At 36.2% G+C, this 13,086-nt stretch overlaps 5 protein-coding genes across 5 annotated transcripts; 2 read left to right on the top strand and 3 right to left on the bottom strand.

Annotated features, from left to right (window-relative positions):
* Window positions 1-56: 56 nt before the first annotated feature.
* On the bottom strand, window positions 57-266 carry LOC17898558. The gene has a single exon (XM_006304349.1). It carries the CDS (start codon window positions 264-266, stop codon window positions 57-59), a length of 210 nt encoding a protein of 69 aa, XP_006304411.1.
* Window positions 267-2,789: 2,523 nt separating this feature from the next.
* Window positions 2,790-5,372, top strand: LOC17897861 (probable hydroxyacylglutathione hydrolase 2, chloroplastic). Its single transcript, XM_023789322.1, has 8 exons — window positions 2,790-2,943; window positions 3,393-3,575; window positions 3,837-4,040; window positions 4,146-4,269; window positions 4,475-4,575; window positions 4,675-4,749; window positions 4,833-4,931; window positions 5,047-5,372. Exons 1-8 carry the CDS (start codon window positions 2,890-2,892, stop codon window positions 5,197-5,199), a joined length of 993 nt encoding a protein of 330 aa, XP_023645090.1. The 5' UTR covers window positions 2,790-2,889; the 3' UTR covers window positions 5,200-5,372.
* A 95-nt stretch (window positions 5,373-5,467) lies between these two features.
* On the top strand, window positions 5,468-7,554 carry LOC17896756 (F-box protein SKIP16). Its single transcript, XM_006306407.2, has 5 exons — window positions 5,468-5,798; window positions 6,010-6,699; window positions 6,779-6,997; window positions 7,136-7,242; window positions 7,333-7,554. Exons 1-5 carry the CDS (start codon window positions 5,595-5,597, stop codon window positions 7,409-7,411), a joined length of 1,299 nt encoding a protein of 432 aa, XP_006306469.1. The 5' UTR covers window positions 5,468-5,594; the 3' UTR covers window positions 7,412-7,554.
* A 51-nt stretch (window positions 7,555-7,605) lies between these two features.
* Window positions 7,606-9,174, bottom strand: LOC17900910 (delta-9 desaturase-like 1 protein). The gene is made up of 5 exons (XM_006306097.2): window positions 8,732-9,174; window positions 8,506-8,646; window positions 8,245-8,385; window positions 8,024-8,130; window positions 7,606-7,829 (listed from the first exon to the last, which is right to left on the bottom strand). Exons 1-5 carry the CDS (start codon window positions 9,158-9,160, stop codon window positions 7,631-7,633), a joined length of 1,017 nt encoding a protein of 338 aa, XP_006306159.2. The 5' UTR covers window positions 9,161-9,174; the 3' UTR covers window positions 7,606-7,630.
* Window positions 9,175-10,338: 1,164 nt separating this feature from the next.
* On the bottom strand, window positions 10,339-11,854 carry LOC17897780 (delta-9 desaturase-like 1 protein). The gene is made up of 5 exons (XM_006305397.2): window positions 11,526-11,854; window positions 11,293-11,433; window positions 11,020-11,160; window positions 10,804-10,910; window positions 10,339-10,700 (listed from the first exon to the last, which is right to left on the bottom strand). Exons 1-5 carry the CDS (start codon window positions 11,835-11,837, stop codon window positions 10,502-10,504), a joined length of 900 nt encoding a protein of 299 aa, XP_006305459.1. The 5' UTR covers window positions 11,838-11,854; the 3' UTR covers window positions 10,339-10,501.
* Between the last annotated feature and the right edge of the window lie 1,232 nt (window positions 11,855-13,086).

Raw genomic sequence — 13,086 nt, 5'->3', positions numbered from 1 at the left:
AATCAAAGAATCTGTGGTTGCGTTTTCAAGAAGAAGAATCAGGTGACCGGTCAGATTCAACCATGGCACTTACGTGAACCACGGGGAATGTTGGTGCAACCATTTCGACCTGACCCGCTGACTGGACCTCTTTGCAGCGCTTGGAACACTAACCGGATCTCATCTGCAGCTGTTGGGAACGGCCTCATGGCTTCAACTTGATTGACTCCCAAGAAAACAACGAAAAGGGCAACTAACATAACAACGATCATTACTTGTCTCTTCATCTTCTTCGTTTTCTTAATTTTTACCCCAAGAAATGGAAAAATAATCTGACTTATCTTTGTATGTGTACGGACATGTAAATTTGTTATAGATAGGTTTGTTCGTTTGCATGGGGGTTTCATTTTAATTCGATGATAGCACATATATATACGCATAGAGTTATTGGTCAACCCCTCATGGCATGACTTTGGGTTTTTTCCTCACTAGCTCGAATATGAATATATAAAATATAATATATATGGCGATCTTTGACTCTGACTTCACCTCAAAAAGAAATAGTTTTTGCAATATATTTGATAAACACAAACGTAGGAATTGATCAAACGAGTTACTATGACACGGTTTCCACTTTGCATTAATTAGACAAAGGCCTCTTTGCTCCGAAACGAATGGCACGTGCCCCCATCTAATTAATTCTATTATACCCCAAACAAAACGAGATTGTAAATGTAATGCTAGTTCGATTTTTCATAGAGAATTTACTCATTTAGCTTTTTCGATATCTATAGTTAAATTTGTGATGAGTTTACATAAATGATAAATACGACACTAATCCATTACAGTGTTGCAATAATATAATGAGTACTTATGACTAATAATCTTACTAATAACATTTTTTTCATTTAAGAAGACAAAAAAACAATTAAACACACTGATATATATTCAATTGGAGATTAATAGCAAATATACCGGTACGAAGCCATTGAATAATGTCATGATAGTATTTTTCAGTAAAATTAGTTATATATATTGGCTCTATAACTTTTACTTATGTGTGCGCGTATGTATATGTACAAGGTTTTGTTGGGTTGACTTGGGGAAGCTTAGATTAATAATGGTCTCACAATAAATTGTGGAGGCTTGACCTTACTTGGGACTTTTGACATTTGAACCATGAAGACTGATCAAACAAGTTTACAACACGACTCGGTCGGGTCGCTTTACATCACTAAAACATGCATGCAGAGTATAGCCGCAAAAGACCAGATTAAAATTCCTGTTTAAGTTACGAAAAATTTAAAATCTTACTAATTAAAAAAAAGAAAAAAAAAAGATATTCCGGTTTAAGCTTGGTCTATCTTTGACATCGTAGAGTCTGTTATAGTTTAGTTTACTCACTACATAAGATAATATTGTTCTTCTGAACACTTTGACAAGAAACAAATCAAGATGGCGTTAGAATTTGGTTGGAGAGATGTACTGAAATGATTGAAAAGTAAAAGTCACGTTTCGAGTCAAACGCATGAAATACAAGAAACGACGATATAGGTTACGAAGTATATACAATTAGTTGGTCTAACAAAGCAAGTGCGTACGCGCCTGCCTTCACCTCATGTGCGTCAGTACGTGTACACCTCACACAGGATGTGTACTTCTGCCCAGGGGCGGATCTAGAAATTTTTTTCAACGGGGGCAAAAATATAGTAAAAAAACTATCAAATACTAAATTATAAAAGAACATAAAATTGTCATGTAAAAACTTTAAAATATCTTACAAAACTACTCGACGCTCATTTAACAATTGAAACCTTTTTACCACATTTTCATTTGTGACAGCTTCAAATAATTTAAAAAAAAACATGTTCTTAATTAAAAATTTAGAAAATTTAGAATTTATAGATTTATATTTTAAAATTTATTAATTTTATATTTTTGAATTATGTAACAAACTTCCATAAAAGCTTAATCATATAATAAACATATAAACAATTGTCACTGCAAAAACTAATATAGTCATGTATAACATAAAAACCTATATAATGTTTTCCAGGAAACATAGTTATATTAAATAAAATTAACTGACTAAAAGTAATGCTTATATAATAGAAACGATTGTAAAAAAAGCAGGAAAATAAACTAACAAATTGATAGTTGTTGATTTGTTGTCACACAAAGAAACCAAAAGACTAAAGAAAAAGAAAATGACAAAAAATTAGGTCTAGATTAGTAAGTCTTCAATTTATATATTAAATTTTTTTTTTGTACATGAATTAATGGGCTTTCCAAGAAAAAGGATGAAAACTAGTTTTTTTGGTGGGGACAGATTTTGTTTTCTAATAATATTTAATAATTTTTTAATAATTTTTTAATAATTTTTTAATAATTTTTTTTTTTTTTTTTTTTGCTGGTGGCAGCTGCCCCCCACCACCATGGTTATGGGTCCGCCCCTGCTTCTGCCTGCTGCGTGCCGTGTGCTTATACGTATATATTTGAAAATTTCAATGGAAATATAATGTAAAATCATATAAATTATATTCGAAAGTCAAACCTAGTATTTCATGCAAAATCAATGACCATATATTTCACGCTGTTAAAAAAAAGGAAAAAAAAAACTATTTTCACATTAATTTATAACAAATGATTAATGTATAGTGAATACTATATTTTTGGAAGTAAAAAGTGGACTTATCAGTATTAATTAAAAATATCGTTATGTTAGACCATACGTAGGTTAATTATTTGGTTCAGTTTGGTTTAGTAATATTGTGGGTTGGGTCGGTTCTTGTTGTCATGACACGCACTTCTTCTGTGGTCTGGTCTCTCTCTCTCTGTGTGTTAGAAATCGCGTCGAGTCTCACTCTATAGAGTCCACCGAGCAAATAGACAATAATCGAGAGATCAGAGATGCAAGCTATCTCCAAAGTTTCTTCTGCAGCCTCCTTCTTTCGATGTTCTAGGGTTTGTATTTCTTGAATTCCTCTCATTCTTGTCTCCGTCTCCGGATTACTTTCCAATTTTAGGGTTCCCTCCTTCCCTGTGTTCAAACTTAGATACTCGTAATTGTTTTCTTCCTTAAAGTTTTGAAATTTCGATGCTTAAAGGTTTGGACTATACAAAAGGTGCTTAATTCTTAATTGGCTGAATTTGTTTTTATTATCTAATTTTCCAGTCAATTAGCTCTTTCTGTTTTTAGTGAAGAAACTGAGTTGAGAATTCTGGTTTGTATACATGACTTGTGTTGATTCAAGCACACTAGCTTATTGCTCAAAGCTCAAAGATATTGGTGTTTGTGACTTTTCTTGTTTGAAACTATTCAGTCTTGGCTGTGACTTTTCTTGTATGTATATTTTTCAAGTTTTCTTGTTCATATATTTGATTAGTCTCTTCTTTTATCTGTTTATCTGAAGCTAACAAGTCAGCCATGTCTAAGGCCATGCGTGAGACAGCTTCACCTCAGAAAGGGTCTTGTATCTGGTGTGATGAAGTTGTTCTCTTCCCCTCTTAGGACTCTGCGTGGTTCTGGTATATCCGTTCGCGTTTCAAGATTCTGCACTGTCTCCAATGTCTCTACCTCATTGCAAATTGAACTGGTCTGTGTGTTGCTTTTTGACTCTTTTACTTGCCTTAACTCTACTCCTTATTAATCCATTTAAGTTTTTGCTTAGTAACCCTTTTGTTTCTTGGCAAACGTCCTTTCATTTTTGCAACAAAACCAACTTGTAAACCAGTAATTACTTTTAGCCGTTTCTTCAGCAGTACATTTTTATTTGTGTCTTAGATAGCAGCCAACAAGTTAATTTAGCAGAACACTGTGCAGTCTTGAGGAAAATAACCCTCATTTTTCTTTTCAGGTGCCATGTCTTGCAGACAACTATGCTTATATTTTACATGACGAGGATACTGGTACAGTTGGTGTAGTTGACCCTTCTGAAGCTGTACCTGTTATGGATGCACTGCAGAAGCATAGTCGAAATCTAACATATATTTTAAATACACATCACCATCATGATCACACGGGTGGGAATTTGGAACTAAAAGACAGGTATGGTGCAAAGGTAGGCGAATGTTACTTCACTCAACTCTGTCCATATTGTGTGGAGATGTTATTTAGACTTTTGATGTAATAATTAATTGCAGACTATAATGTGGCATGTACTTAGGTGATCGGCTCAGCTGTAGATAGGGGCCGGATTCCTGGAATTGATATTGCCTTAAAAGATGGTGACAAATGGATCTTTGCTGGCCATGAAGTCCATGTCATGGAAACTCCTGGGCACACAAAAGGTTGGTTCCAGGCCTTCTTAAATGCAAATTTTTATTCCTTTTAGTGTTTAAATTATCTTCCTCTGATTCAGAGTAGTTCAAAGTTTAGTCTTTCCCTGAATGACTATTGAAGATTCACCGGGGTTTTTGTTCTTTAAACATAAACTATGCACATGTTTATACCTTAGACTTGTCCCCATTTCTAAATCCTCTTTTCTGTTTGTAGGCCATATTAGTTTCTACTTTCCAGGGGCACGAGCAATTTTCACCGGGGACACCTTATTTAGCTTATCATGTGGTAAGCTCTTTGAAGGTACTCCAGAGCAGGTAGACACCATATATACGCGTAATTATTGTTCTCTCTGAACTTTACTCTTAGCGTAAGTTCTTTGAATTGGTTTCAACAACCCGCATCTTGTTCTGCAGATGCTAGCTTCTCTCCAGAAGATAATTGCTTTGCCGGACGACACAAGCATATATTGTGGCCATGAGTATACCCTGGTTTGTGATCTTTATTGATTGTTTCCATATAAAAATACTACAGACGTAACCCCATCTGATCGAATAATGTTTTAATCTCGCAGAGTAATTCCAAGTTTGCATTGTCTATAGAACCAACTAACGAAGTACTTCAGTCTTATGCAGCCTACGTTGCAGAGCTCCGTGACAAGAAGTTACCAACGGTAATCTTTCTTCAATTCCAGTAACTTAACTGGACTAGCTACTCCTACAATCGATACTTTTTAGTAATTGAAACTACAATTTTTTTTGACTGATTTCGTGTCTGCAAAATCTCAGATTCCAACAACGATGAAGATGGAGAAGGCTTGTAACCCGTTTCTCCGTGCATGGAACACAGATATCCGTCGGGCTTTAGGTATTCCAGAGACAGCAGATGAAGCAGAAGCTCTGGGTATTATAAGGAGAGCCAAGGACAATTTCAAAGCTTAGCTAATGGCTGTTCCTCTGTACAGAAGTTGATGAGATCCGGTTTAATATGTAGTGTTGCTGAATAAGTTATTTTGAGTTTTGACCGTGAAACCCGTCGTAGCGAATTCTTACTCATACTCGATGATCTTTTCTTGTAGAATTTTAAAAACTTAAAACTTCAATTTCTTCTTTCATACCTATGGGTTGTGGCTTTGCTGATTCGATAGTACATAAATCGAATTTTGTTGTGTTATTTAACCGACTTATAATAAATCAAGTGCCCCAACACCAAGTACACATGACCTCATCCGTACAACCGACTTGAACCGAAGTACCTTTCTTCTGATTGAAACATTCCTAAGAACTGAAAACAGAGCCGACAAAAGCAAGAAGGGTCTTTGTCTGAGACGAAAGCTATGGGGCTAGAAGATGCTGGAGATTTGGTTCTCCACACCGTATTCTCCAAAATCGGTCCTGAAAGCACCGCCAGAGTGGCTTGTGTCAGTAAACGCCTTCAGGTTTCCGCCTCCGAGGAATCTCTCTGGTCGATCTTTTGTTCCCGTGATCTTAATATCTCTTCTCCACTCGATCCCCATGGAGATCTTGGGCCTTCCTTCAAGGTCAATTTCACTCTCTGTAACCTTTCTTCTTTTGACATTTTCTAGGGTTTTGAGTGTTAAACACCTTAACATTCACCTGAGCTTGATCCATTCTGAGTCCTTTTATTATTTGATGAACGTTCGTTCCTTGAGGGCTTTGACACTGTAAATTATTGGTCTTTCATCTCTGAGACGACCTTAAAGTTTAAGATTTTTATTCACTTTTCTTCAGACAGCATATCAGTTGTGGAGGGAGTCATTTAGAATGTACCCATGGGAGCTCGTTAAACGAGTTAGACTCTGTTGGGACAACCTCAAACTATGGTTGAGCTTAAACTTCCCTGAAGCAAAGGCAACACTGAGGAAAGGTGCCACAGAAGATGATCTTCAAGAATTGGAGACTGTTCTCAAAGTGAAGCTTCCTCTTGCCACAAGGCTTCTCTACCGTTTCGTTGATGGTCAAGAGCTTTCTTCCTCCAATGGGCTTGATGGGTATTTGGGGATTATAGGTGGCTATTCTGTTTACTCTCATGAAGTTAATGTCTACTTGCTACCTCTTAAGAAAATGATAAGGGAGACAAAGGTAGCCATTCGCCACCTCAATTCCTCGAGCATTTCAAACCTTGTCATTGTGGCTGCATCCGTCGTGGCCAGTCTGAAAATCTTTTTCCTAGACTGCACAAACGGACAGCTTTACACTGTGACAAGTAACCGCCAATTACTTCCTTGTGTACCCGATTCTTTGGTTCACGATATCAACGGCGATCAGAAACAGGATGCCTTGCTGCTTTGGTTGGAAGAACATGGCAGGCGATTACAAACCGGCGCTATAAAAATCCGTGAAGAGGAAAATATCAAAAGTATCAGTTTGTTCCCGGAATTTCCTCCCTTGTGCTCTATCGCCATAACTAATGGTGTGCAGGTAAGCAAGGACTTATTTAGTCATTGATATTCGGGTTTGTGGATTGTTGAATGAAAATCTTGTTCATTATTAAATGCAGGTACGTGCTTCGTCTGTTTTTATTCCGGAAATATCTAATCTTCGGGATCAGCCACCGGCATACTGGTATGCATATTCAATCCGGATGTCTCTGGTGCCAGAAGGATGCATCTTGAAGGGGACACATCATAGCTCTTGCCAACTGTATTGGAGACATTGGGTTATCCGAGCTGATAATGAAGTGATAGATAATGTTAATGGAGAAGCTGTGATAGGAAAGGTATAGCTTTGCTTTAGTTTATTAAGATAACAATTTGTTGGTTGAAGGAGCATAGTTGTGAGACCAACCCTCGTTTTCTGTTTAGTGATGTGCGGTTTGTATTTTTCTAATGCGGTTTGTATTATTGTATATTTGTAGTACCCGCTCTTACAAGCCGGAGAGGAAGAGTTTGTGTATGAGAGTTGTTCCAGTTTTCCAACAACAGCTGGAGCCATTGAAGGCTCTTTCACCTTTGTGCCTGGAAGGTATGCTTCATGAGATGATGTTAAGAATCCAGACCACATATGTTGTAGTTTTGGAAATAAACTGGAATCTTTTGATTTCCTTTTTCGTAGTTTGAGAGATCCAAAAGGGAGTCAATTTGAAGTCAAAGTCGCAGAGTTTTCTCTGGAGTTACCTGACTACATCTTCTGAACTATTTTCTGGCTCAAGGTTTGTTACTCTCTCGAGATTTTATGTTATATCGGTTTTCATTGTCCATACAACATGCAATGTACTTTAAAAACAAAGGTGTTGGATCAACTGGTTTACAAGTTCATAAGAACAGATTATTCTTAGCAGTATTACATAAATAACAGAAGAGTGTGTAATGAGTACGTATAATTAACGAAATAGATAGAATTAGAGCTGACATTAATGAGAGAAAGCCATCTTGCGTTTCTGAGCATCGGTAGGCAATTTGACATTAGTGGCTAAACCGAGAGCCTGGAGGAGCCGAATGACGTACCAAGTTATGTCTACCTGATACCATTCTAGTCCGTGCCTAGCCGACGCCTCAAAGGCATGGTGGTTGTTGTGCCAGCTCTCTCCCATAGTCAATAGCCCTAGCCACCTACACCATTCCACATATCCACTCTCTTTTAAGGTCTATCGGATTTAAACGTAAGTTTCAGTTTTCAAAGTTCTCTATAACTAATCAAATTGAAACTAGATTCCGTTTGGTATAGTAGCCTATTGTGTTTGGTTCGGTTTATCGACATGTCTAGGATAGGTCTATATAGAGATTAGAGTGGGTAAGTATAATACCAAACGTTACGAGAGGTGTCCTTGGTGTTCCACGCTTGCGAACCCCAAGTATGGCATGCCGAGTTTACGAGCCAAGTCGCATGGTAAGCGATTACTCCTCCAACACCCTAACAGGAAGCAAAATAAAATATGTGTGTTTTTTTGTTTTTTTTAATAATACTAATCTTAATAGATTAATGAAGGTATAATCCGATTTGCAAAAAAACATATAGAGATTTTACCACGCCCCAAGTTAAGTAAGGTAGACCACCCCATAAGTAGATGAGGGTCCAAAATGCTATGATGTGGAGAAGAATTGTACTTCTTAGAAACCTATAGAACCATTGTTGCTTCAAGTCCATCACGTTATTACGTCCTCCGCACTGTAGCAATTATTACAACATTCGCCTTTTAGTTATTAGTTGCAAATCTTGGAATCTCATTACTAGTTAAGATTGATGCACAGATGTTGCGTTTTGTAGAGATTTTAAACGTTTCACTACCTTTTCTCTGATATAATCAGAGTCAAATATCCACAAGACATGGCTGAACCAGAATCCTTCCATAGGGCTATGTGGATCGCGGTCCGAATCTGTGAACTGGTGATGGAATCTATGTGTGCTCACCCAATCTATTGGATGTCCCTGAAACAGTCAATTCAAAGATAATTTAGGATGCGTATTGGATGCAAGATAGTTATATTTTACAATTTTTGGTAACAATACATACCTGAATCGCGAAAAGAGCAGAATAGGCGAATGAATATTCAAGCCATTTAGGTAACTTAAAGCTACGGTGAGTCAAATTCCTGTGGTACGAGAGTGTAATGCTAAGGTTAGTCACAAGGTTGAGAACAGCACCAAACCAGAATGCCTCCCATTTGAAGTTAAATGGAGCAACTAGACACAACAGATGCACGGCTCCAACAGCCGAAGCCCTCACTACATCGATCTGTGTCCATTTCCTTAATATATAAGCTCTTTTCTGCTTGCGCTGTGGTTTGCTTTGGCTAGAGCCATCGTACTTAGCAGCATCACCCATTGGAAACTCGAGAAAAGAGTTTATTATCTTGGAAGTATGAACAGTAGAAAAGCTTTTGAGTTGTGACTTATGATTGACCAAAGGTTTGATTATATAGGCCAGGAAGATGTTAGTCATTTTAGTTGAATGTTGTGGAGATTAAAGATTGTATCGGTGGATTTGAGTTTAATCATCACTACCTAACGACGAAAAGATAAATGACTTCGTAATTAATTTGCCTGGTCTATCATTTTAATGTGTGATGTTTTCTTGTGCTACGCTAAATTTAAGCGAAACATTACTCTTCTCGTATGAATTGGACACAATGTAAATTATAGCATATTTAGACGTGTCGCTATATAGTTTATGTACTAATATCTAAAAATTATGTGTACTTTAACATGTTCGCTATACATCACATCAAGGATAATTGATCTCTTTTGAATGATATATGTATATATGAATTACGACGTAATTTACTTGGTAATCGTATTGGAATTTAGGATATAGAATAACATGCATTCGTTCAAAAAAAAAAAAGAAAAAAGAACAATAATAATAACATACGTATTTAGTTGATAAATGTTAAATGGTTGTGTTAAACTACATATTTCGCATGTAACTGTTAAATTTACTAATTTACAGGAATTTAATATGATGAATGGAAACTACATTATTAATGAACCATTGGGTGGATATTTAATATGATAGGGTAAGATATATTGAATTAGAAAGGGAATGAACCATAGGTTGGATGAAATTTAATAATTTACACCTACTTAATATAAAGATTGAAATTTTACTTTATGGTAAATCATAATTCTTGGTTAAGCTCTTATATATTTAGAAAACATTGGTTAATCCTCAATAAATGATAACATTTGCAAATTGATATTAATAAAAAAATATAAAAAATCGAATAAAACTGAACAAGTCACAGAAAATATCAAAGATTTGTGGGTGGGTCTCTTTATGCACAGCTTTAGAAATTAATCTAAGATATTAATTTAAGAAAACGGTTAACTCTACTAACTAGACACATGCACAAAGTAAACAAAAAAGGCATATATATTAATATTAGCTAGATTCTGACCAGCTCCAACGGTATTTTAAAGATTGACGATGGCCAGAGTTCATCTGAAACAGTGGTTTGGCTGTTTCAGATTTAATTGAGACCCCAGTGGGCAGTGGCTATGCTCAATTCTAAGATTTGCGGCAGTTTGTTACCTAAATTACTGTTAATAGGATTGGCGGGTGGATCCAACGACTCACAATGTAACCATAATTAAAAAGATTGATATGTATACAGCGTGAAATGTACTCAAGATTTCACATGTATTGGATCACGTATTTCACTAGTTAACAAGTAGTTTCATGAGAACATATTATTCTATTAATCATGTAACATAAAATAACAAATGAGTTGAGTGAGTGATGAGGTACAAATTCATAATTTAGATAAGATTAACAGAGCTGTGACTAACGAGCGAAAGCCATCTTGCGTTTCTGAGCATCCGTAGGCAATTTGACATCGGTGGCTAAGCCAAGAGCCTGGAAGAACCTGATCAGGTACCAAGTTATGTCTACCTGATACCATTCCAGTCCGTGCCTAGCTGACGCCTCAAAGGCATGGTGGTTGTTGTGCCAGCTCTCTCCCATCGTGAATAGCCCTAGCCACCTGCGCCATTGCACACATTCACGTAATCATCAATATGTTAATTTCGGTTTAATGTTTATCAGTTCCGGTTAAGGTTTAATTATTGAGGTGTAAATAAAAATACCAAACGTTACGAGAGGTGTCCTTGGTGTTCCACGCTTGCGATCCCCAAATATGGCACGCCGAGTTTATGAGCCATGTCCCATGGTATCCTATTGCTCCCCCAACTCCCTGTTGCCATAAACATAATCGAATTTTTATTTATTTAATACAAACAGTTAATTGCACCCAACCAAAAAAAAAAAAAAAAAAAAAGTAAACAGAGAAATTAGTCATTTACCACGCCGCAAGTTAGGTAAGGAAGACCACCCCAGAAATAGATGAGGGTCCAAAATGCTATGATGTGGAGACCAATGGTGTTTCGAAGGAACCTATAGAACCATTGTTGCTTCAAGTCCATCACGTTATTACGTCCTCCACACTGTTACGTTATCAGACAACCATCGCCTTTAGTTACTTACTGATTCTTCTATTAATTTCTCATAATACCTTAAGAATATTGATTCATATACACTGTATGTTGCTTTTGTAGATATTTTAAACATTTTGCTACCTTTTCTCTGATGTAGCTGGTGTCGAATATCCAAAAGACGTGACTGAACCAGAATCCTTCAATAGGGCTATGTGGGTCACGGTCTGAATCTGTAAACTGGTGATGGAACCTATGCGTGCTCACCCAATCTATCGGATGACCCTGTAACCAAAAATAACAAAGAACTTTCAAAGATATACGTTGGCTAGGTATTTTCTATATTTGGTTATACGATATCTTTTATATATATCTACCTGAAGCGCAAAGAGGGCAGAGTAAGCGAATGGATATTCTAGCCATTTAGGAAGCTTAAAGCTCCGGTGAGTCAAGTTCCTATGGTATGAGAATGTAATGCTGAGACTAGTCACTACGGCAAGAATCACACCAAACCGGAGAGCTTCCCATTTGAAGTTAAACGGAGCCAACAGACACAATACATGCACAGCCCCAACAGCCGAAGCCCTCATCAGATCGATCCGCGTCCATTTCCTGAAAAAGTAGGCTCTCTTTCCCCTACGCAGCGATTTGCTCTGGCTGGTGCCATCTTCCTTAGTGGTGTCCCCCATTGGACCGTTGAGGAATGGGTTTGTTAGTTTTGAGATATGATTTGACCAAAAGGTTTGGTTCGTTATATATAGGGGATGATGATATGTTGGTTCATTGAAAGCTGAATATGTCGTGGAGGTTAAGGATTGTATCGGTGGATTGGAGTAGTAATCACAACTTAACAACGAAAACATAAACTCGCACACTCTACTTTAATTCGTGTTTGCCTTGTCTCCAAATGAGGATTTAGTTAGGAAAACAACAAAGCAAATTTGGTTTGGCCCTATTTTAATTTTTACTTAAAAAGCAAAACTAGTTAATATTATGCGTAACGATCCGGGTTGATTGGTTAGTCCGAGAATTAAGAGTTAAGCATAATAGCTAGGCACATGTGTAATTAAAAACTTGGGACATTTGTAATTGTTTTTAAAAGAATGCTTTTGCGGATGCTTTTACGTCATAAAACACACGCATTTTGATTCCTCTTAACGTTTAAGGTTATAAAATTTGTAAACCGTTTTTCCCCTTTGATATTTTTTGTGATATACTTTATTAACATTGCTATATATATAAAAAGTATAGTGTATATATGTTACCAAATGTGAATGCAATTGTTAATGGACATAGATTTTGTTTATTCACGGTTTCTATAATAAACAGTAGTAGTATATAATAACAAATGAATATAAACTTTTCAATATTTGTATGCTAATATCTTTATTATTATTATTATTATCGTAGCTGTTATGATATCACACATGTATAATTGTGTATACATATGAAAATTCTCAATTTAAATTTTGAGCTATAACATATTTGGTTGGAGTTTGTAGAGGACGGGGTGGATAAATCATTGCATTTTAGGTTTGGTAGCGTTTTAGCCATTTAGGTTTTGGTGCTTAGAGTTAGACGTTTTATTTTGAACGAATTATTATTAATTATTACACTAATAAAAACTTCTCTATCCGTTATAATAGGTGTCCGCTTTTTCCTTATAAAAGTCAAATCTGTTAAATACGTATCAAAAACAAGAAACACACAAAATAAGAGGGGCGGCATATTGTTCTTCTAGAGAGGTAGCAACCAATTTTTTTTTGTCTCAGGCCCGTTTGGCCCGTTTCTATTAAATCCGCCAAATCTTTTCTTGTTACTTCAAATTTAAATTTCTTGCATGTTCTTCTATAAAAAAAATGAACCACGACAAAACATACAATTATACAACAGTACATCACTATAATTCAATATTGGATTTAAGTAATAAATGACCAT

The sequence above is a fragment of the Capsella rubella genome, unplaced genomic scaffold, assembly GCF_000375325.1.
Source record: "Capsella rubella cultivar Monte Gargano unplaced genomic scaffold, Caprub1_0 scaffold_1, whole genome shotgun sequence".
Classification (NCBI taxonomy): Eukaryota; Viridiplantae; Streptophyta; class Magnoliopsida; order Brassicales; family Brassicaceae; genus Capsella; species Capsella rubella.
The sequence above is the reverse complement of the archived record's forward strand: the minus strand, read 5'-3'. Positions and strand labels throughout refer to the sequence as shown.